Raw genomic sequence first — 23867 nt, forward strand, 5'->3', positions numbered from 1 at the left:
TTCAAGTAACTAGATTCCTATACCATACGGTCCATACCCTTCCATTTTTACTAGATGGGTCAGAACTAGGCTTCAATTCCGTGTCCTTGCTCTTCTGTATTCAAATGTGGCTGCTTTCTGTGAAAGTAAAACGCGTCGGTGTCATCTTTTTGTATTTTAGAGACTGTTTGGTATAGACCATAGAGTTTCAAACCACAGTTTTCAGCGTATCTTTAACTTTTTTTTTTTTAGTCCAATATAAAAGGTACATGTATTGGTAGTTGCTTCGAAGATAAGAAGAGCTACACACTGCTACTCTTTGACACTCTCACTTATAGCCACCACTCTCTCTCACTCTTTTGGCCCAAAAACTTGATCTTCATCTTGTACACTTATAAGCGATTCTTGAAGATCTCTCTCATCTCTGTTGCCAATCTTTTCAAAATGAGCACCCTCCACATACTAAAAATCTCTCTTATGTTCCTTTTCATGTCTCTCAAGATGTCAAGCCCAGCCACAGCCGCAACAGCAACAACAATAACAGCCACTTCCAAGTACCAGATCGCATGCACAATGTGCTCAGCATGTAACAACCCTTGTAATAACCCAGTTCCTTCACCCCCACCACCATCACCACCACCACCATCACCCTCACCACCACCACCATCACCATCACAACCTCCACCAACACAATCATCATCCTCTTCCAATTGTCCACCACCACCAACTCCAAGCTCAGGAGGCTCAGTCTATTACGCACCACCCCCACCATCTCAGCCCTCATACACTTATTCCTCACCACCACCACCTAATGGTGTAGTTGGAGGCAATTATTATCCTCCACCAAATTATAAAAACCACCCAATTCCCCCACCACCAAACCCAATTGTACCATACTTTCCATTCTACTATTATAACCCTCCTCCAGCATCTATTGCAAACTCGATTGGGTTCTCTTTATTTTATACTATTTCTATTGCCTTTTCCGTGTTTCTTTGCTTTCTTTGATGGTAAACAAGTAAGAGTAAACAAAAAAAGGTGGAATAATGTGGCAGGTTGGCAGATCTCTAGGAACTTGAAGGTGAGAGGAAAGAAAGAAAGGAACTTTGATCTTCATTCTTCAAAGAAGAAGCAAGAAAAATGAGAGTTGGGAATTGAAACTAATTGGGAGCTTGGTTTTGTATTTAATATTAAAGATCCCATCTTTCACTTTTGCATCCCAAGAAGATGAACCAAGGTTTCTGTGCAGTGGGACCTAACAAGGAATTCTGACTCATTGTCAAGTAATCCCAATCCCTCTCTCTCTCTCTTTCTTGTGCTGTATTGATCTGTAATTTGTTTACAATTTGTACCTATTTTGTTTCTGTTAATTACAAATTAGTTATAATTATGGAAAATAAAGTAACAAAGCAGTCATTTATGTCTACAATTTTGGTTCCTCAGTGGGTACCATGAAAGCATACATGTTACTAATTGTTTCTTCTTAATCATTTGGTTGAGTTTTATTTTAGACAGTTTGTAGTTTAGGCTTGTTATTGTCAATGTTCAATCGCTCGGTGATGTTAATGGGACTATGGGAGTCACTGTCCGGGCCAATTTTGCTGTCTGCTGGTTTTTCCTCTGTTGTCTTATTAAGGAGCGGATTAAGATTGTTTAAAATTCTTATCTCTTGTTGATCACATAATCAAAATTAACATGTTGATCACATTTTCAATTTTAATTAATTCTATTCAAAATTTTAAGGATCTTATGATAAAATTAGTTGAATTCTATAATATTTTGACCCAAACAAGGCAACCCTCCTTAAAGGGGTAAATAATAGTCTTATTCAATGTATAAGCTTCCATTTTTTTGCGGTACAAGAGGTGATCGGTAATACTAATTGTATGCTAAAATTAGTATGGGTTGGTGTTTTCATTTAATATTTGACCAATAATGGTAGGACCACTCTTGCATATAATTGCATTGCAGATTTTCTTTCCAGTATTTTATTGGAATGTTGGTGGAGTCATTGTGTATCATTTAATGAGCTTAATGGTAGTGTGGGTGATGTAGTTTCAAAGATTTTGGATGAATCTTATTTCACCGACCCAGTTCAGCTAGAGTTCTTTATTAAGGTTTTGCATTTTAAAAAGGTTTTCAATCGTAGACCCCATGAGAGCCATGTAATAAAAATGTCACCATCAAAAGACGCTCTCCCTTTTGAATCAAACACCGTATATCAATATTTATTTTACTTTTTAAATTTGTACTTGATGTAATACTAGGTAGGCATAACAAACTAGCATTTTGTCAAAGCAGAAGCAATCCGATGCTGATCTTTGATCTAACCTCAAAATAGGTGATTAAGCTAACTTTTAACTAACTAAAAAGCAAAAGCAATGCATTTTCTTTTTACTTTCTTGGTGTATGATGAGATTAGATAGGCACATTCTACCATATATATAGTTGATTTAGTTGATAAGGCTTGAAAGCTTCGTTCAAAATTGCTAGGTTTGAGCTTCGCTGCCGGCAATTCTCTTTAGTGGGGTGATCCATACTGATTTGCCCTGACCTTAGTATAGATAGCCTCTTTTCACCTAAATTTTTGTTTACCAAAAAAAAAAAAAATTCCAAAAGCAGTCAGGTTTACACGGAGGATCTGGAAGGTCCTAGTTCCTGACACGGGATTTTGGAGGATTATACTAGTATATATAACTAACCAAAAATTATGAGCAATCGACCACTTGAAATACTGTATAAAACATAAATCTCGAAATTTGTGAGATGTGGCCCATCAATTTAACTGTGATGCACTTGAGTTTTCTGAGTAGCACTTTGTGCTCTCTCTTTGCACTGTGCTTTCACGAAAGTGGTGTACCAAAAAGTTTGACCTTTTCCATAAGTCCATCATCCATGTGCATAAAAGTGGAATATACTTTACTTTTAGGTAAAAAGAGGGAGAAAAAAAGAAAAACACAAAGACCTTTTTAAAAAAAAATTTAGTGGTATAAATTTTAAAATCAAATTGATTGTGTGTACACCGTTTGATATCTGGACTATGCGCTGAAATTGGGAAATCAGAAATGGCACATTGATTTTTGTAGCAGATTGTCTTTGATTTTTAATGTATGCTGCAGTATTTTCCCATTAAAAAAAAAGAAAAGAATGTGAGTTTTGGAATGTGAGCCACATTTTTATTTTTCTCTTTTTTTCAATTTCTTTTGAGAAAATAAATTGAAAAAAAAAAAAAGAGAGAAATAAAAATGTGGATGAGAGCAAAGGAGTTGGACAAGTTGTGGGGGCAATTAGCTGGATGTCACATACCTTGATGATTGATGAGTGCGTGGTGGCGGGGTCCAGTCACGTTGGCATGGTATCCGACATAGGCAGTACACACTCCAAAAAAAACAGAAATGCCACGTGTAAAACAACCCCTTGTTTTTTTTTCCACGTCGGTTGAAATTTAGTGAGGGCAATGAGGTGAGACGTAAGGAAGGATGGGAAAACTTTCTAACCCTATTTCCATCCTTTGGGGCTCGCGAAACTTTGTCTCACCTCATAAAATTGTACTTTTTATTAATTTGTCTTATAAATAGTACAATTTTTTTAATGAAATCTATTTTATTAATAAAAATATACTTGAAATTACAACTAAATTTATCTCATTAAATCAAATCAATTTTTAGAAAAAAAAAATTTGAATAATATATCCAAGCGTTTAACAAGATAATCACCAAAAAAAAAAATTCATAGTATAACACATAACAAAATAAAAGCAGAGAACCACACTGGATAGAATAAAATAAGCTAATATTGATATGTTTGTTTAAATAGTAAGTTTTTATGGTATGAAAAATTTATAATTATAATCTTTAGCAACACGAGGCAGGCCAGGGGCGGGGTGGGGTGGGTCTAAAATGTCTAAATTCATTCCCACCCCACCCCATGGTGCGGGGCTTAAATCTTACCCCATTCCCGCCTCACCACCTTTGCAGGGCAAGTTAAGCGGGATAGTGCAAAATTATCATCCTTAAGTTGAATTGCCAAGTTTTTTTCACATCGGTTGAATTGCTAAGTTTTTACCCGTTTTATATGTTGTTGTTCACCACTATCTACTAACATCATTTTTTTTTTTTTTACTCATAACTAATAATTTGTCACATCAGCAAATGCTAATTATTTTGATCAAAACTTCTATTTTTAAACTTTCTTAAAACAAATTTCATAATTTTACTTTTTTTTTCACTATTTGTAATCACTTATTTGTAATAGTATTACTTTCACATGGGATTATTGCTAATATCACTATTGCACACCACTCATAAACTATTGATGATGCCCTTTTTGCTCGAAAAAACTAGTCATTTGTCAATAATAACACTACAAAGTACAAATAATTTTTTTAACTGAAACCTTTTACAGTTTTCAACTGAAAAGTCTAGAATTTAAATCTCATCTCCCAATTATCAAACTATCCAAAAAAAAAATTTACAATTGTTGAATTAATTGACCATGAGTGGTAAACAAAACTAATACTCATGAACTCACAACTTTTTTCCAACCACTCATAATTGACTACTTCAATAATTGTGAAAAAAGTTGTTTATATATAATCATTATGGTACATAAATTTTTATATACCACATTTATCTAATATTAACCATTCATCTATCATTGTAAAACATATATTAAATAGAATAATATTTTATGTTAACTGTTAAAATGAGATAGATATGCTACATACCAAGAGAAAATGTGCAGTTCAGTGTCAAGGACTCTTAAACCAATTGATTAATCTAGTCCCTCAATTCCAAATACATTGGGTAATTAAAGAAATGGATTCCTGTAAATAGTCTCAAGCTGTTGGATAACGTACTTGAAACACAAAATTCACGGATCATATGAGTATTGAAGATTACTAAACCAAGCCCTTGGGGTTAGCAATTACTAAGACTTGAAAATATGGTCTAGTGGTTAGCAATTAAGATATTTATATGTTATGGGTGTATATCAAACCCACAAACTTAATGAAATCAATCCATTGCAACCTATTGATGCCTTGAGTTAGTTTTCGTGGGTTGAGGTGGAATTTTATTTTGAGCCTAGAGTTGGGTCGGATTCAATTCATAATTTTTTTTCAACCCTTCTTACCCAATTCTTATTTTTAATTTTTAATTTGATTTATTTTGGTATTTTAAGAATTAGTTTTAATGAATATAGAATATTGTAAGGACCAGATTTGAGTTCCTAGCCCAAAAGATGGATGGACTTAGGCCCAAAAAGCCCAAAATAATGAATTTGTAGAGAGTGAATTGAAAAATTGGGCTTTAATGAATCAGATAACCACTAAAGTGGATATCAGATGACAAGAGAATGAAGATAAACAAGTTTAAACTAATGAAAATCTTCTTCGGCACAGTCCGAGGAGATCAATTCTTATATATTTCTCTCAAGTTTGATTACAAATACAATTCTTGATTGCTATAGTGTTTTTCCCTTCTTTTCTCGATCTCTCTCTGTCTCATTGCCTCCTCCTTCTTTTATACTATCTTCCCCTTACATCTCTACCCTCCATGTGCAAACCAGATGGTTGGTATTGATATTTGTCTCATCAGCCCCTTCCTAAAGTCTTTATGTAGCAGCTCTAAGGCTGAATCAGATAACCATTAAAGTGGATATCAGATGACAAGAGAATGAAGATAAACAAGTTTAAACTAAGGAAAATCTTCTTCGGCACAATCCGAGGAGATCAATTCTTATATATTTATCTCAAGTTTGATTACAAATACAATTCTTGATTGCTATAGTGTTTTTCCCTTCTTTTCTCGATCTCTCTCTGTCTCATTGCCTCCTCCTTCTTTTATACTATCTTCCCCTTACATCTCTACCCTCCATGTGCAAACCAGATGGTTGGTATTGATATTTGTCTCATCAGCCCCTTCCTAAAGTCTTTATGTAGCAGCTCTAAGGCTGAAAACCACTGTTCAGGTATCATTTCCACATTAATGCGGTCAGAGAGTTAGCTATAGAGCATTCAATGCGATGGTAGCAGCTTTCTTCTTAGATATTTTAGGACTTCCCCCTGTCCTATGTTTCTGTAATGCTTATCCATATCAACAGAATTTCTTGGAACTTTCCCTTGGACGGCGAACCACCCCTTCAGATCTCGACTTTGGTTAGCCGAGAAAGCATTCATCCTCGTACCACCCTCATGGGCTCTTATAACCAAAACTAACTTCTTCATTTACCAACATGGACTCCCCTAACAATGTTTACTCTTCCTTAGACGACTTTACGTCCTCGGATTGGGCTCCAAACCCAATATATACATAGATAACGAGCTCATAGGCCCAATACCCCTACAAATATGATTTAGGCATATTATGTAATTGTAACAATTTATTTTAAAAAAAAATGCTCAAATAGTTTATTAAAATTTATGTAAATATAACTCATTGATCCAATCTATTCCAACCTAACCCATAGGGATTAGGTTGGGAATTTCTCAATTTGAAAACATCATGTTAGATTGAAAAAAAAAAAAAAAAAAAAAAAAAAAAAAAAAAAAAAAAAAAACTCTCCAACCCAACACACGCACACCCCAAGTATGGCGTAACTAATGAGTTATTGAAAACAATGGTAGAAATCAAACTGTCAAACTAAGGTTAAAATCAAACCGTCAAACTTTAACTCAACCCATTATAGTGAAATTATGTGAATCTTCCACTTAAATCTCACACCTTATGCACCTGATTATATATCTCTTAATTATTGGCACTTTTTAATATAGGGAGCACTATGGTCATGCCTAAATAAAATTACCACAACTAATAATCCCCTCATCCTTATATAGATAGACTAATGGACCCTTTATGTTATATTTTTATGAGTCCATCCTCATCTCCTATCTCCCCATATGTTATATTATTATTATTAGTGGAAAAAAGGAGTTGATTGATCATTAGTTATACATATCAAAATCGGAATCCTGCGTAGCATTGTGGGAGGTAGGTGGGATTGTGGATCATAGAATCGGATCGTGGATTGTAAGATCCTACATTATTTGAAGAAAAAAAAAACACATTGGTATGTTAAATAATTACATTAATTATACATTCATTCATAAATAAAAAAACCAAAAATTTGCATCCATTTGATATAATTACCATATATCACTACATTCATTTGTAAGCATTATTTAAAAAGGCCAAAAACCTCAAAATGTGGCACTCTACTCTCCACCCATATTCTCATTCCCAACTACCCCCATCATTCGTTCTCCTTTTTCTCCAATGTTACTTTACTTTCCTTTATCTCCTTCTTCTACTATTTTCTCTCTCCTTCATTCCAACTCAGACTCTCTAACTATGAACTATGAATCATTAATGGATAGGAAGAATAAAGATCTACCTCAAAACCTATTGGGATATTATTTTTCATTTAAGTCCAACTAAGCTTTTTGTCAAGTTAAAGAAGATTATAAAAAACTAGGATTGTTTGGGATCGTACGATCCTACCAATCCTAAACGATCGTAGTGATCCTACCAAAGATCCTTGAAAGATCTTGATTGTTTTAGGTAGGTGGGATCATAAGATCATAGGATCCAGATCGGGATTTTAACAATCATGATACACATAGATAGCATGAGCAAGTATTAACCATAATTATCAATCACCAAATCCAAAAGCAATAATAATTACAACAATAAAAGTGGCAAATATTTGTTAACAAAGTGGAAAATTAATAAAGAATCTTTTAAAAGGAAAAATCAAGAATTCAACTTTGCAGAAAATCCACTATAAAAGAAATAGTTACAATAGCCTACTAACAAAGCCTTTTAACCTAAACTCTATAATTTGTATGTAACCTTAAAAAACGTTTCAAACAGTGACCACAAAACTCTAGAATGTAAGGTTGTCAAAATCGGGATTCTACGTAAAATCGTGGGAGATAGGTAGGATCGTGGATCGTAGGATCAGATCATACATCATAAGATCCTACCTATTTTTAGATTTTAAGCAAAAAATCTATTGATAATGACTTTATAATCACTTAAAATATGAATCCATCCATTAAAAAAAAATTGCATCATAAAATGTAATTTGCACGCATTACATCGTTCTTATGTCATTCTAACAAAACAAAATATATTTAATTTTTGACAAAATGTATCTAAAAAGTTCAGTACATGTTTAATTAACAACTAAGTACCAAAATATTATCTACACATAAGATCATAGGATCCAGATCGGGATTTTAACAATCATGATACACATAGATAGCATGAGCAAGTATTAACCATAATTATCAATCACCAAATCCAAAAGGAATAATAATTACAGCAATAAAAGTAGCAAATATTTGTTAACAAAGTGGAAAATTAATGAAGAATCTTTTAAAAGGAAAAATCAAGAATTCAACTCCACAGAAAATCCACTATAAAAGAAATAGTTAAAATAGCCTACTAACAAAACCTTTAAACCTAAACTCTATAATCTGTATGTAACCTTAAAAAATCGTCTCAAACAATGACCACAGAACTCTAGAATGCAAGGTTGTCAAAATCGAGATCCTACGTAGGATCGTAGGAAATAGGTAGGATCGTGGATCGTAGGATTGGATCATACATCATAAGATCCTACCTATTTTTAGATTTTAAGCAAAAAATCTATTGATAATGACTTTGTATGTTATATAATCACTGAAAATATAAATCCATCCATTAAAAAAAAAATTGCATATAAAATGTAATTTGCACGCATTACATCGTTCTTATGCCATTTTAACGAAACAAAATATATTTAATTTTTGACATAATATATCTAAAAAGTTCAGTACATGTTTAATTAGCAACTAAGTACCAAAATATTATCTACACACATATGGAAAATGTTTTCCAAATTCTAAGTTTCAAATCCAAAATAAGTTAAGCTAGTTAGCATATAAAAACTAGCTAACTACAAATTTACAATATGTAATCCAAAAGAGAATTCTCAATCTAAGGTAAACTAGCTAATTACAACTATGAAATCCAAAAGAGAATTCTCATTCTAAGGTTCTTCTAATCTAATCACTGTCATTGTCATATCCTATTTCATCATCTAAATATTTTAGGTTTTGTTTTTGAAAACGTTAAACTTAAGTACTATAGGTTTTTTTGAAATTTTATGTTGACATAGGGGTGAATTTGAGACTTCAATTCATTATTGGGCTTCTGATAACCTGTTAGGCTTGTGGGTTTAGGTGGATTATCTTACCCAAATGAATCCCATTTAAAAAAAAAAAAAAAAAAAAAAAATTCAAGCCAAATGGTAGGATCAGTAGGATCGGTAGGATCCCCTACGATCCTACATGATCCTACATACGATCTTATCATTTTTGCGATCCTACTACGATTTTAAACTTTTTGGTGAGGTGGTATCGTAAAATCGTGCGATTTTACAATCCGAATCGCGATTTTGACAACTATGCTAGAATGATTCTACATGAACAAATCGATATCCCATCTGCAATACCAAAATTCCGAAAATCAACAACATCCCATAATTGAAAAACTAATTTCATGGTTTTAAGAAATCTATAGTTTAAGCTTAAAGGTGAAAAAAAATCATGCAAATTAAGCTTGTGAGGGACTTGGAATGATGAGAAATGCTCTTGGTATAACTGCCTTCTCTTCCTTGAAATCGTGCATAAGAGCATTTGTAGCAATGGAGCTAAATAGCTATAATGCTATTTTAGCTCCACCAAAATAGCAAAAAGGGCCACGAAGCAATGGAGGCATAGCAATAATTTTTAGCTGAACTGCTACAGTGCACATCTATAGATAGATGTGCACTGTAGCAATCATCTAAAAAAAATTTTATTCAGCACTCCTGATTAAAATAATACTTGGTTGTTTATTTTTTTTCATTCTTTTATTCTTCATCTCACTGTCCTCTCTCTCATCACTCTCAAGCTCCCATCTCTCCATCTCACCTCTCTGAAATTATCCAATTCACTCTCACCATCTCACCATCTCTCAAGCTGGCCGATGCCGTCCAAGTCGAAGCTCGACCCACTGCCGCCTTATCCCTCAGCTCGCCGGCCAACTCCCTCATCGCTGATATGTTACGCCGACCCAGCTTGCCGACCCACCCCAAGCCCCATCGCCGATCTCCCCAAGCCCCATCGCCCAGTCCGTGCCTCTCTCTCTCTCTCTCTCTCAGTCACTCTCACCTCTCTCTCTCTCTCTCAGCTCACCGACCCACCCCAAGCCCCATCGCCAACCCAACTTGCCGATTTCCCCAAGCCCCATCGCCCAGTCCGTGCCTTTCTCTTTGCTGTGATTGAGTTTTTTTTTTAATGTATTTTCATATGGGTTTGGTGGCTATGGTGGTGGTGGTGGTTGATTTTGGCTATAGTAGTGGTGGTGGATGATTTTGATAGTGGGTTTGTGGATTTTGGTTGTGTTGGTGGAATGATGTTTGATTTTTTTTTTTCTTCTGTGGATTTGATGGCTATGATGGTGGCGATGGTGGTTGTTATGGCTATGGTTTGGTGGTACGGTGTTTGATTTTTTTTTTTTCCTGTGGGTTTGGTGGCTGTGGTGGTGGATTGGTGACTATGATGGTGGTTTGATTTTTTATTTTGTTTGTGGGTTTGGTTGTGGCTAGTGGTGGTGGTAGTGGTGGTTGTGGTTGTGGCTGATGGTAGAGGTGATTGTGGATGGTGCTGGGTTGTTTTTTTTGGTAGTAGGAAATATTGTTTTATTGTAGGTGATATATTATTTTATTGTAGGGGATATATTATTTTACTATGATATTTATATTATTTTATTGCGTGATTGCTAAAATAGATCTACTGCTACAGCATGTGTGTAGGTATAGTAGATAAAGTAACTTTTGGTGGAGCTAAAAAGCTAAATTTTTAGCTCCACTATTGTGGATGCTCTAAGAGGGTTTATACAAGTGAGTTTAAGGTTTGATAGAAATCATATTAGTAACAAAATTCAGAACCTGATTTTCATAATCTTGCTCGAGTTAGAAACTTAGAATCGAGTGAGCGTCGAGCGAAATCTCTGTCCACTTTAATGATTTGCCTACATGTTTTCGTTTGACAGAGAACTTCTATTCTTCAATTTGCCTCCTTAGACACTTTTGCATAACATGACCTAACTTTCTTCCCATGATTTACAATCTTCTTTGACCCATGAATTGTAACGTGGAATTTGCAAAATTTTAAAATATTCTTCTTACATTTGGGAGGTGAAAGGTCTTTCACAATGATTTTGTTTTATTTTTCTGAATTAGGATAATATAGAAAATCAAACTCTCAGTCTCTCACAAAGTTTCATACTACTTAAAAGATGAAAAATTATCATTCACTGTAGGACCCAGGGAGAAAGAGTAATTAGTGAAATCGATCAAAGAGTTGGGCTTGATGGGCCTACATACAGGTTGCAAAGACAAACCTAAGTGGATTTTTATTTTCTGTAGGCCGAGGAATGGGCCACATGGTCATTAGGGGGTCAGGTCCACCTTGCTAAAGTGACTCATACCTCAACCACAATTTCTCTATTCTCATGTCTCTGCAATAGTTCATGTAGTACACTGATGCAGTCATGCTAGCATTATTGTTATCATTGATCATGGACCAAATCAAGTAAAAGGGCTACTTTGGTTGTTACTTTTCATTGCAGTCTTTCCATAAATTATAAGTAATTCTTAAATACTTCTAGGATATGGAGAATGATGCTTCATTTTCTCACATTCATGATAGAGTTTATTTATTAAATTTATAATAGGACCCACCATGAATGTGAGAAGAGAAAACAAAAATTTTCCATTCTTCGAGAATACCTAAGAATTTTCTATAAATTATAGTAATAACTTGTGGACAGCCCGCTATTTTGCAAATGCTGGGTCGTGCAGGTCCCAGAGATTATCAATCCAAGAAAAGAAAAATAATAAATAATTTTTTTTAGAAATAACCCAATCAGAAATGTCCAGAGCACCTCAACATGACCTAGTAACCTTTTATTTTTTATTTTTTATTTTTTTATGGCTGAATAAAATGACCTAGTATTTGGGCTGATATGTAACACGAGAAAGTAAAAAATGATATTCGAAACAGGCTTTTTGGAGGACAAAAACTTTTTAAGAGCAATGTTCTTAACTTTTCTCCCTTCTCATTCGTAAAGGTAGACCCAAACCTATAACTTGGGCCGATCCACCCTCATGTTAATCATTTCAACATGTTGGGATTGGAGATTTTGTAAAGGGGGCTGTAAGGATTAAGGACCATGATAGATTTAGTCATTTTCTCGCACAACTTTTCTTTCTGGTAAAAAAAATGGGGTGGGGGAGTTTTTTTTTTTTATATGGTCATTCAAGAAGATGTTGACTATAATTACACCGAATATGTATGAAACATAAAAGAGATCTTCTACTATTGCCTATTGGAGATATTTATACAAAGATCCACAACTTTCTTTTCAAGAAAGAACTGAAATCGTTAACAAATAAGAAACACTTGTTTTGAATATGAAAATATTTTAATGAATTTACACTATGAAACAACCATGTTTGATTTAGATGATGAAGATAATCAATCTTTAAATTCCTCATACACTGCCAACTTGGTAAGTGAGACTGTGAGAGTGAAATCGAAAGTGATTAAGAAAAAAAAAAAAAGAAAAAAAAAAAAGATGAACCGCAAGATCCAGAAGAATTTGGATCATGGAAGATTTAACACCAGAATTAGAAAGAACCATGAGAATTACGATGTGAGGAAAAGGGTTTGCACCCTCTAGTGTTTATTATGTAATTATTTTATGATTTTAATTATTGCAAACAAATTTTATACATATTATTACGTAAAGAACTTGATTTCTTTTCAATCTGTTTTGGATGGTAATAATAATAATATTTTTTTTTTTCTAATTGATCAAAAACCTTGCTGTTTTTTTTTTTTTTTTAATAGTATTTTCCTTTTATAAGCTTAAAAACTTAAAAGCATTAATAAAATAAAAAATATTTCCATTATATATTTTTAATGAATTTTGATATTTGAAGAAGGTAATTACCCATTAAGATACAAACGAAACACATAAAAGTATCCAAAGGGGAAAACAATCAGATTAGAATATGAAATATATAAAGTAAACATCTTGGTTAAGCACTTTTTGGAGGGACAATTCCCCCTCTGGTTCTGCCTTTGCTGCCATGGCTGAGTTATTAGGTCCATGATAGTGGATGATGGTTAGGCCTTGGCTCAAGCTTGATGTTTGTCCATGTCATAGAAAGTGTAATTTATTTTTGTTTTCATTTTTCTCATATATTAACCATAAGGGAGTCATAAATTTTTTTTAAAAAAGGTATGTTAGTGTTAATATAAGACTCACTACATAAACTTATAAACCAATGTGGGAATTTTTAAACATTAAATAAAAAATTATAATTATAATTATAATTTATTATTTTATTGATGACAAAAAAAGAATTTATATGATTGATTTGATTTGTCTATTAAATTCATATCTTATCACAAAGTTTTAGAATTATGGCTTGGTTGTATTTATTATTCCATTTGTCCTAATTTGTTTGTCTTGTTTAAAAAGTCAAATTTTTTAAGAGAATATCATTTATTGTCTTGTCTGCCTTATAAAAATTTATAAATTTACAAAACTACTCTTAAATAAATTTATTAGCTTTTTTTATAAAAGAGTTATTCTTAATGAGGCAACTAAAAAGGTATCCCAATTAGATAGATGTAAGGACTCAATTTGTAACGATCCCACACTGGTATTGGGTTCATACGTTAAAGGCCCAAATAATAAAATTTGTAGATCCCACACTGGTATTGGGTTCATACGTTAAAGGCCCAAATAATAAAATTTGTAGAGCGTGGATGTTCAAGAACTAGGTTAACTTTTAAAAGTAAAATGATTCAACCTCACGTTTATAGATGGATTAGCACCGATATAACAATTAGTTTTTCTTTGGTTTCTAAGCTTTTTTCCTGAGTGTTCTTTGTGTTTTTTTTTTTTTTATGTTCTGATCCCTTCCTACATGCTTTTCTTTCATGTTATATACTGCCCTCTTCATATCATCTTCACTACACACGTGTAAGTTGGGTTCAGGGGATCTCTTTCTGTCACATCTAACACCTTCTGGAACCTCCTACTAGCAGCTGTAAGGCTGCTTCATCACTGTCCAGACATCACCTCCACATTAATGCGGCCAGAGAGTTGGTTGAGAGGCAATTAATGCGGAGGCAGCTGTTGTTATAGATATTTGTTTGCCTTCTCTTTCTTACACCCGGTCCCTTATCCCACTTTTAGTGGTGACGTAGCTCTAAAGTACGTTTGTAACAAGGTGGCGTTCTGGTCGTCCTCGGATGAATACTGAACTCAACTTTCGTGATATTCACTATTCTTTTCGTTTGGTTACCCCTACAACCTAAGATGAGCCTCTTCGGACAGATTTGCATCCTCGGATGGGTTACAGGCCCAATTACCTTGACTTTAATAATTTTAGTGACTAACCGGCCCCCACAATAGATTTTTTTAAATATTTGTTAGTTTTCTTTTCAAATAATTTTGAAAATAAAGTAGGAGTATAATAGGAATATTAGTAAATTAATGACTCTTATTTTTAGAAACAGTATAATATTTTAGGACATCCTAAAATGAAATAGATGACAAACCAACTGGGACGGAGTGAGTATTTTGTTGATGTACTAATTGCAATTTTTATTTTTCCAACATTCTATTATAAATATTGATTATTTTAATTAAATTTGGATCGTTAATTAAAAATTCATATATGTGCACACATAAAAGAGAGTGCGCGTGTGCGGAGATTGTGATAAAATTATGTTTAACAAGAGCTTTAATAACCTCCAAAGTTTTTTTTTCTTGGTTCATTGGTTTAGAAGAAAGGCTGAAACATTGTTCACACGTTAACAACGTCATGTATAAGTGTTTGAATTCTTTTTATAAAAAATTATTATTTTAGTGGAATCATGACATAATCTTAATCATTTATTCTAAAATAAATGGTCTTGATTAAAAGAAACTTACGTACGTAGAGTTCCGTATAAACTGTTAAGGATCTTAATCCCTATGCTATATGATAATTTCTATCATAATATGTCGTTATTACTTTGTAATGTTTAGTCCACTACGTAAAATCATATTTGAAATTAACTAATTCGTAGGCTGATTAGGGTGAATACACAAATTAATATTTTAATTTTGACATTAGTCCCTCTACCACTCAAATGGTCCATTGATTTTTTAATTTTGACTAATTTTCAATGATGAATGTAAATCAATCCCAACAAATTAGGATGGTGATCGCAAAATTTTCTAGTTGATGGTTGACCTTGCAATGGTTAAGTAGTCTTTTTTTTTTTCGAGAAAGAGTTTTAACTTATGGTGTCCGCTCCTGATAATAGTTTTTTATCATCAGACTAAGATATCAATCAGATTTTGGTTATACAACTATCAGAGATTTTAACAGTTAGGCTAACTAAAATCCACATTAAGTAGTCTTTTATATATATATATATATATATATATATATCTATATATATATATATATATATATAAAGTAGACATTTTTAAGTAGCTTAAAACCTTAAACTTTTACAATAAATGGTAATTTGCCAATGTACAGAAAATTGCTAAAATAGATGGTTCTAATTTGAACCTCGTCCCTACTTTACGAGAAATTATAGAGTCCTTTGATGAACCACGTCACTTATCCACCATTCTACTAAAAAACTTCCATTTGTTTAAAATTACTGAGTCAGTAATTAATTTCTGCTTAAAAAAAATTTATAACTAACAATTTTAAACAAGTAGAAGTTTTTTAGTGAAATGGTGGACCACATCACTTATCTATCATATGGATCTTATAATTTCCCCTACTTTACCTCGTAAGTAAATTAAAAACTTCACACGTTTGATTTCATTTATGAAGTGGAAGTCCAAAATTCAAAATTTAAAAGTCAAATCTTAATTTAATAGGAAATATAAGAATAATGGCTAAATAATTAAATTCAATCACTCCCATAAATTTAAACTTTCAGGAGAGTTGATTAGGCCCAATACTTGAATATGGATCCAAGTCCACTTAACCTTTCATTCTTAATTTTCTATCACCTAGTACCCGTTTGGATACTGATTATGAGCGTCTGCATTTTTTTTAGTGCATTTCTATGGCTGTGGTGGCTTTTTCAGTGGGTCCTATACACTGTTCACAGGACTTACAAATCTTTTTTTCAACAAAATTTTCATTAAAAATGGGTCTCATAGCAATATTCACATATTTAAAAATTATTTTGTTACCGTATTTTTAATTTTCAGTTTTCAGCAAAATAAGCGGTATCCAAACACTACCTTAGTATGTGTTTGAACGTTAATTAAAATTATAAATTATTTCACTATTCAATTTATTTTTGCTACTATTCATCGATCTCAATGCACTTTTTGACATTATTTATGAACCTCACTATACTATTTCAACTAATTTTTATCTTTATCTATCATACATTTAATAAATAAAAAAATTCAATTTTAATAAAATAAATGATATCTAAACCCATTCTACTTTTTAAGCCGAGCCAAACGAATAATTATTATTAGCTTTTATTCCAAGTATTTCCAACTACCATTTATTAGGCTTAGAGCATCCACACTAGATGTGCTAAATGTGCCAAATGCCAAATATTTGGCACATTTAACACACCAAACACCAAAAAACACCAAATATCAGATGTTTTAAATCTCATAATTTTTACAACATACTACAGTGTCATCATATATTTGGCACGGTACGGAAATCTGTGGCATATGATTTTTTTATTTTTTTTATTCCTCTTTCTCTGTCAGTCGGTCAGTCCCTATGTTCTAAGTTTTTAATTTTGTGACATCTGTGGCTACAGTCCTCAATCCCCATCTGTGGCTACAGTCCCAGGTTTTAAAATAAGAATTAAGAAATAATATTTAAATGAAGTGGTAAAAATATAAAACATCTGATAAATGAGATATTGTAAAATGATGTGATAAAATAATAAAGTAGACTTTTGATGTGATAAAATGACATAATTTTTACAACAGCTGCTATGAATGCTCTTATGGGCAGTGAAGTGCAGCTTGCCATTGAAGTGAAAGACTAAAGGCACGTGCTGCTGCCGCTGCAATGTAAGTTATGAAATAGGGAGCATCCTTTCGCCCTATTGTAATAGGTAGGGGCGGCTCACCGTACGTGTGTTAAAAAGTTGACACATATTTTCTAGATACGAATTTTAATTGAATCAAATTATTCATGCTTTGATGAAACAGACAGAACAGAATTGCCGTAGTACTATCAACTGTTGTGTTACAAATTAATTGAACCTGGTCCCTTTTGGTAAAAACAAAAAAGAGCCTCGCTCCTAGCTTTTGATTTTGATTTGCTTACGTGACCTTTTTTTACTCTTCCTCACTTTTCTTTATGATTTATGCTTACACAGTCAGTCACACATGCAACAGTAATTCCTCACATAATCTTTCTAAAAAGTCCCTGCTTCAATGATTTCTTTCAGTCACAGATTGCACAATTATGTGCAAAATTTCTTTGTCAATATCTAAACTGGATTCTTGGGGCTACAGGCTCCTCCGTTGATGGGTCTTACTTAATGAAGAGCACTCATTAGGTCTTTATAATTTTAATTATTGATTAACAAAGTTTATCTCATCATGTCAATTCTCTATGCTGAAGACTGTAGTATTATTAGGTGATTATGTATGTACATTTGTAGAAGAAACTTACTAAATTTAGAATAATTTATCTAACTTTTTACTGAAAATTTTTTGTTAAAAAAGTGTTAAAAAGTATACTCATACCTTTAACTAAAAAACAAAAAAGTATACTTTTACTTTTAAAAAATGAAAATAAAATAAATAAAATTTTAAAAAACTGTACATAAAAACTAAAATTTAAAAACTACAAGTTTAAGCTAATGTCAAATATGCTCTAAGTATATGAGAGCTGAAAGCTATTGATTTTGCTATTCTTTTACAAATATACATACACTCCTTAATATAGCAAAAGTAGAGTACAAGAAGACGATTAATAAAGATCTTCTAATGCTACAAGCCTACAAGTTGATAAAATCCACTAATAGCAAAATTATCCTAACCTTTCTAAAGTGATTATTCACAAAATTTTCATCTTAAATACGTTGTCTCTTTATTATTTGCAAATCTCTACAAAGCTTTTTGCATGTATTTCTTATTTCTCTGTTTGATTAATGAGTTTATGATATTCTTCATCATCTAGTGATGGTAAAGAGATAAGACTCTAGCTATTATTAATATGACATAAGACTTCTGTGTCATTTGTCAATAAAAATAACTCATACAGTACATTAAGATTTTTTTTTTTTTTGGGGGTAACTATGTCTTCTAGCAAATTTTTATTTTATTTTGATTTTTAACTTAATCTGCAATTGGCGTGTAGTTAATTGGTATTTGAGCAACAAACAGCCTTTTAATTGTCATTACTTATATAGTAGGTTGGTAATTATTTCCCCCCATTCTACATATTCAATATACATTATACACTTCTTTCTCCAAAAAAATATACATTATACACTTCTACAGTTCTTTATGATCAGCAAAGTGTTAGCTTTGGTAATCCTTTGTGAAGAATAATATATCTATAACTTTAACACAAGATTTTTCAAATCGTTATTGCTTGGTTTTTGAGTTTTTGTTGAAGAACTTCAAAAATGTCATGAGGCAGTAAGCCTTTTGCTTTTTCAAATAGAACAATTCTTTTTTTCTTTTTCTTTTTCTTTTTTCAAATTTTGGGTTCAAATCTTCATTTTTGAGAAAATAAAATATATTGGCAATTTTTTCAATGAGAATTTTTTTTGAACTTTTCTAGTCTCGATGTTTGGTCAACTAGTCTTTCCACCAAACAATTCATGCTCATTGCACTCCTCTAGTGATTTGTAACACGAAATTTCCAAACACCGTTGAGTTCTTTGTAGATTTTTCTAAAGATTTCAGCATTATAGAAGTTTTTTGCTTTCAAAAAGTCCTATTTAAATGTTTTCAAAGAAATATTCATATTAATTGAGAAAGTATCTTGTTGTCAACTAAGTAATTGTGATAAAATGCTATCTAATCCAAAATGAAAGCAGCTGATATCTTAACCTTATGATAAAAAAAAATTAAAAAATATATATACATACATACATATATATATATATATATATATAATGAAGTAAATTTTTACTTCAAAACAAAATCGGTGAACTGATATCTTTAGTTATCACAGTCAACTTTTGTCAACATTTTCCTCCCATGTAATGACTCATCTAAACGAAATGAAGTAGACAGCCTCAATGACTTGTCTTGTGAGATATTTGTGCCACATACTTTCTATTTTTCGGAGTGCCACGTACTTTTTTCTTTTTCTTTTTTTTGATGGGAAAAGGAGTGCCACATACTTAAAATTGAACCTATGTGCTAATTGCTGTCAATTTAAATATATTTTATAAGGGAAAGATTAAATGAACGACTTAGTGCATTAATTTAAGAAATATTCTTAAAAACTCTTTATGAGGAAAAAAAAAAACTTTAACAACTTTTTATATTTCCTATAAAAATAGTGTTAAAATTTTTTAAAAATAATTTATTAATAACTTTCTTAAAAACACCATTAACATAATCCATTTTATAAAGAACTCTGTGCCCCCAGGTATTTGTGCAATCTAGTAATCTACTTGCATTTTGTTGCGTATAAAAGTTAAATCAATTAATTAATTATGCAAACAAACGCTTTGGCTTTCTCAATTGTCAATACTCTCGTAAACACGACAGCGGGAAATACAAATTTCATATTCCCTCTTCTTTTCTTATCACAATGGATCCCAATTTCTAAAAACACTCAATACAACAAAACACTCCCATGATTGAAGTAGAAAAACCCAAAAAAATAAAAAGGAGATCCTCACCAAATATGATGAGGGAAAATGTTTTTTACGCTAGTACACAAAAAGCCCATATTTCTTGATTTCATCTCACATCATCAATTTTCCCTCTTATCCTTTATTATTATTATTATTATTATTAATTTTTTTGAGTATGTGGGTATGTAACATAACATGAAATCATCACAACCATAACAAGAATCAAGAGATAAACATTACCACCAACCAAAGAAAATAAAAAGCAAAAAAGAGCCGCAATATATATATATATATATATATATATATATATATATTTATACATTCGAAGGGGCAAGACAACATCTTAGACCAACATTATCAAAAATAGGATCAATATTCATTTCTTACACTTCATAAAATACTCTTCCAGGTCCCAAAAACAGTTAGTTAATACTAAAAATAACTATAAAAATTAAAAAAGACAAAATATAAATTCTCCTAAAAAAAATAAATATAACAATAATTATAGAAGCAGGTTTACACTTCCAAGGTTAGGATCCACATCCCTAAAATTCTAACACTTTTTTTTAAGAATTTCTTTGAAGAAGACCTAAGCATAAACAGAGCCATAAGATAGAGCCATCAATAGCACAGCCGCTTCTTCCTCTTCACCTAATTTCTTTCGTTGCCTCTCAACTGTTGATCTCTGCATCAAAACCTCTCTTCCCAAAGCCAATAGCCTCTGCTTCAAACTATTGCTTATCTTATTATTATGGTTGTTGTTATTGCTGCCATTAATACTAGCTCTCTTGCTCTTCTTGTCCTCTTTGTTCAAACCCAAACTAGCTCTTCTCTTCTTCCTGCTTCTGATCCCGCAAGCATTACACAGTGACTGCAAAAATCAAAGCCCAATATCAATTTCTGATCAATTAGTACCACAAATCAATGATAGAGAAACTGGGTTTTGGATAAAGATTGTGATTTTATTACCTTTGGACCAGCTGGGCCGCCACGCCAAAGAGGGGTCTTTGTGGTACCACAATCAGCACAGGTCTTCTTGTGGGTCTCAGACTCCGATCCCTGCAATAAAACAAATAAATCATTCTGATCAAGCTCGAATCTTTCAGATCACAGATCAAACAGTAAGAGAGCAAAAAGAAATGGTAAAAAATACTCACTTTATCACTCAGATCCACCATTTTCTTTAATGATTTGAACCAAACCAAACAAAACCAAGATAGAAGAAACCAATACCCAAAGTGGGTATTGCTTGTTTAGCTAAAAGAGGAAGTGAGTAATCCTTAAAACCCCAAAAGAATCAGACAACAAAGAGATCACACACCTCACACCATAGCAAAATCAGAAATGCAAAGAGAGAGAAGGAAAAACAGAATATAAATAAAAAGGAGCTATTCTTGTGTTTGAAATGAGAGAATCTATGGTTGTTGAAACGGAACGTTTGGGAATCTAAAAGAAACGACATGCAATGAGAGACTGAGGCACTGTGTGTGTGTGAGAGAGAGAGAGAGAGAGAGAGAGAGAGACCGACACAAGAACCAGCCGCAGCAGATCTAAAAAAGACCACCTTATATAAATGGGACGCGAAACCCTAGCCCTATTGTATTTGTGAAATTACTGTTTTGACCTTGCCACCTCAAGCTTTTTTTTCTTTTTTGTTTTTTCTATTTTTTTTTTTTGGGTTATTGGGGACCCGCCAAAATAATGAAAAAAAAAAAAAAAAAAACGAGGGTTCTTGAAATGAAAAGCAAAAAAGGGCGCCATGGATTGGGAGTGAGAAATTTTTATTTTTATTTTTTTGGTTTTGGTTTGGGGGTTTAATAATTGAGTCAAGGAAAGGCATTAGTTGGTGGTGCAGTGCAGCTAGATTCCCATTTGTGGTCAGAGATGTTAGTATCTAAATTCACAATTTCCCATTTATGTTAGGTCAACTGGGGGTACCACATTTTTGGGTTCAATACGTTTCACATTGTTGCATACAATCAATTTAGTGTTTTTCTAGTTTCTACAGTGGATTACTATGCTTTTTTCCCAAGTACTTTTCTACTAGTACTAATTATTTTCCTGACTAGTCTGATGCAACTGATACATTTCTTTCCTTTGTACAAAGTTTTCTTCTATCTTGAAGTGACTCTTATTACTTCATCATATAAAAATTATGAAAAAATAAAATAAAAATGATCTCAATGTTATTTCAATTTTGCTAAATGTAACTAAAGCCAAGGCAAACTTTTTGAATGTTTTTGTTATATTTGTTTCAATGTAAAATGTTTTGAAGAGAATAATTTGTTTGGTAGTGTTTGATTATGTTTTTGAAAATGTTTTAAAAAATACTTTTTTGATACCTTGATATGTTAATAGATCCTGTTCTTATCATCAAGTGCCTTAAAAGCAATTGTTAAAGATAAAATTTTCAATCAATTGATCCACTTTTTCTAGGCAGTGAGAAAGTCCAACTTTTTATTAGTTTTTGCTACTTTTCTTCTTTCCCAATTTAAGTGACACAGATCTTATTATTCTTGGGTTTGGTTTATCTCTAATATTTTTTTAATTGAGGCTTCATTTGGAAGGAATGAATGGAAATGAATGAAAATAATCATTTTAGAATATTCTTCCCTTCCTTTATTTTTGAGTTTTAATGGAGGGAATGGAAAGCTTATTCCATTGTTTGAGAATTTAAGAAAAAGATAATTAAATGGGTAGGAGGGAACATTTATTCCTCTTTCTATTCCCTTAAAACCTCAAATTTTCATTCTCTCCAAAATTATGAGGAATGGGAGGGAATGGAATTAAATTTAATGATTTTTTTTACTAAAACTCCCAAAATATCCCAGTATGTTCAATTCTTTATTTTAAAATAGGAGTCTAATAGTAATATTGTCATAAATGATTCAATTTCATTCCCTCCACGTTGCTCCCAAACAAGATTACTTACATTCTATTCATTTCCATTCATTTATTTTAAAACATCCAATCAAGGTTACTTAATTCCATTACATTTCATTATTTTCCATTCCTTTCCGTTACTTAAATACATTCCATTCCTTTCCGATACTTAGATACATTCTATTTCATTCCATTATCTTCTCTTATGAATTTTCAAACGGAGCTTGAAGGTCTCTTTTTGTTTTAAATACACAATGACAAGTAGTAGTGCATTTTAATCTCCACATTTTATTTAGTTAGTGGGTGATGTGGCAATTTCTCATTAAAACAAAAGAAGATTTCAGTTAAAAAATTACTAAAAGTAAGACAAACCTAATAGTATATTATAGATTGTATAGAGACATAATGTTTAAAAATTAAATGACGTGACAGTGAATATATTTTTAGATTTGAAATATCTAATTTGAACCATAAAATAGATCAATTTCAAATAGAGATGATCGTAATATAAAACTATGTGTTATTGACCAATACCCAAAAGGATCGGGGGGTATAATAAAAATATAATTGTCTTTTACAATCATCAATCTTTTTTTATGAACATATATAATTTGTTTTATGATGATTGTTATTTACTATCAGACCATGATATCAAGATTTTTTTTAATATAGTCAATCGAACAATTGAATAGTTATATGAAAGAATGGATTCCATTTAGTCTAATTCATAAAATCTTTTGTCGTAATATAAGAGGCGTAGGTTAGAATATTTTTTACACTGTACCAATTAATGTCTTGATCTAATGATAAAAAATAATCATCATGAAAACATTATAGGTTCAAATCCTATTGCATATATATAAAGAAAAAAAAAGTTCTACAAATTATTTTACTTGATGTATTATTCATTTTTTATGATTGTTTTTTACCATCAACATAAGACACCAATAATTTTTTTTTTTTAACTTTTTAGGCTTTTTTTAATAGGTGTCTTTATGCACTTGTTAATTAATAAACAAAAAATAGACTTATAAGGAGTTTTTAAATAAAGTCCCACCTACATTGAGAAGTATTA

General features: G+C 32.0%; 2 protein-coding genes across 2 annotated transcripts; one reads left to right on the forward strand and one right to left on the reverse strand.

Moving 5' to 3' along the window:
- Nucleotides 1–254: 254 nt before the first annotated feature.
- LOC115994967 (leucine-rich repeat extensin-like protein 1) lies at nucleotides 255–1493 on the forward strand. Its single transcript, XM_031119327.1, has one exon. It carries the CDS (start codon nucleotides 424–426, stop codon nucleotides 985–987), a length of 564 nt encoding a protein of 187 aa, XP_030975187.1. The 5' UTR covers nucleotides 255–423; the 3' UTR covers nucleotides 988–1493.
- An 18770-nt stretch (nucleotides 1494–20263) lies between these two features.
- Nucleotides 20264–21460, reverse strand: LOC115994972 (GATA transcription factor 15-like). The gene is made up of 3 exons (XM_031119333.1): nucleotides 21067–21460; nucleotides 20879–20968; nucleotides 20264–20780 (listed from the first exon to the last, which is right to left on the reverse strand). Exons 1-3 carry the CDS (start codon nucleotides 21085–21087, stop codon nucleotides 20499–20501), a joined length of 393 nt encoding a protein of 130 aa, XP_030975193.1. The 5' UTR covers nucleotides 21088–21460; the 3' UTR covers nucleotides 20264–20498.
- Between the last annotated feature and the right edge of the window lie 2407 nt (nucleotides 21461–23867).

This window comes from Quercus lobata, chromosome 6 (assembly GCF_001633185.2).
Source record: "Quercus lobata isolate SW786 chromosome 6, ValleyOak3.0 Primary Assembly, whole genome shotgun sequence".
In the NCBI taxonomy this organism is placed as follows: domain Eukaryota; kingdom Viridiplantae; phylum Streptophyta; class Magnoliopsida; order Fagales; family Fagaceae; genus Quercus; species Quercus lobata.

Coding starts and splice junctions, on each gene's coding strand:
- LOC115994967 (XM_031119327.1), top strand. CDS start 424: ATGAGCACCCTCCACATACTAAAAATCTCTCTTATGTTCCTTTTCATG.
- LOC115994972 (XM_031119333.1), bottom strand. CDS start 21,087: ATGGTGGATCTGAGTGATAAA. Junction 20,969..21,066: donor TGGTGGATCTGAGTGATAAA/GTGAGTATTTTT, acceptor GTTTTATTGCAG/GGATCGGAGTCTGAGACCCA. Junction 20,781..20,878: donor GCGGCCCAGCTGGTCCAAAG/GTAATAAAATCA, acceptor TGATTTTTGCAG/TCACTGTGTAATGCTTGCGG.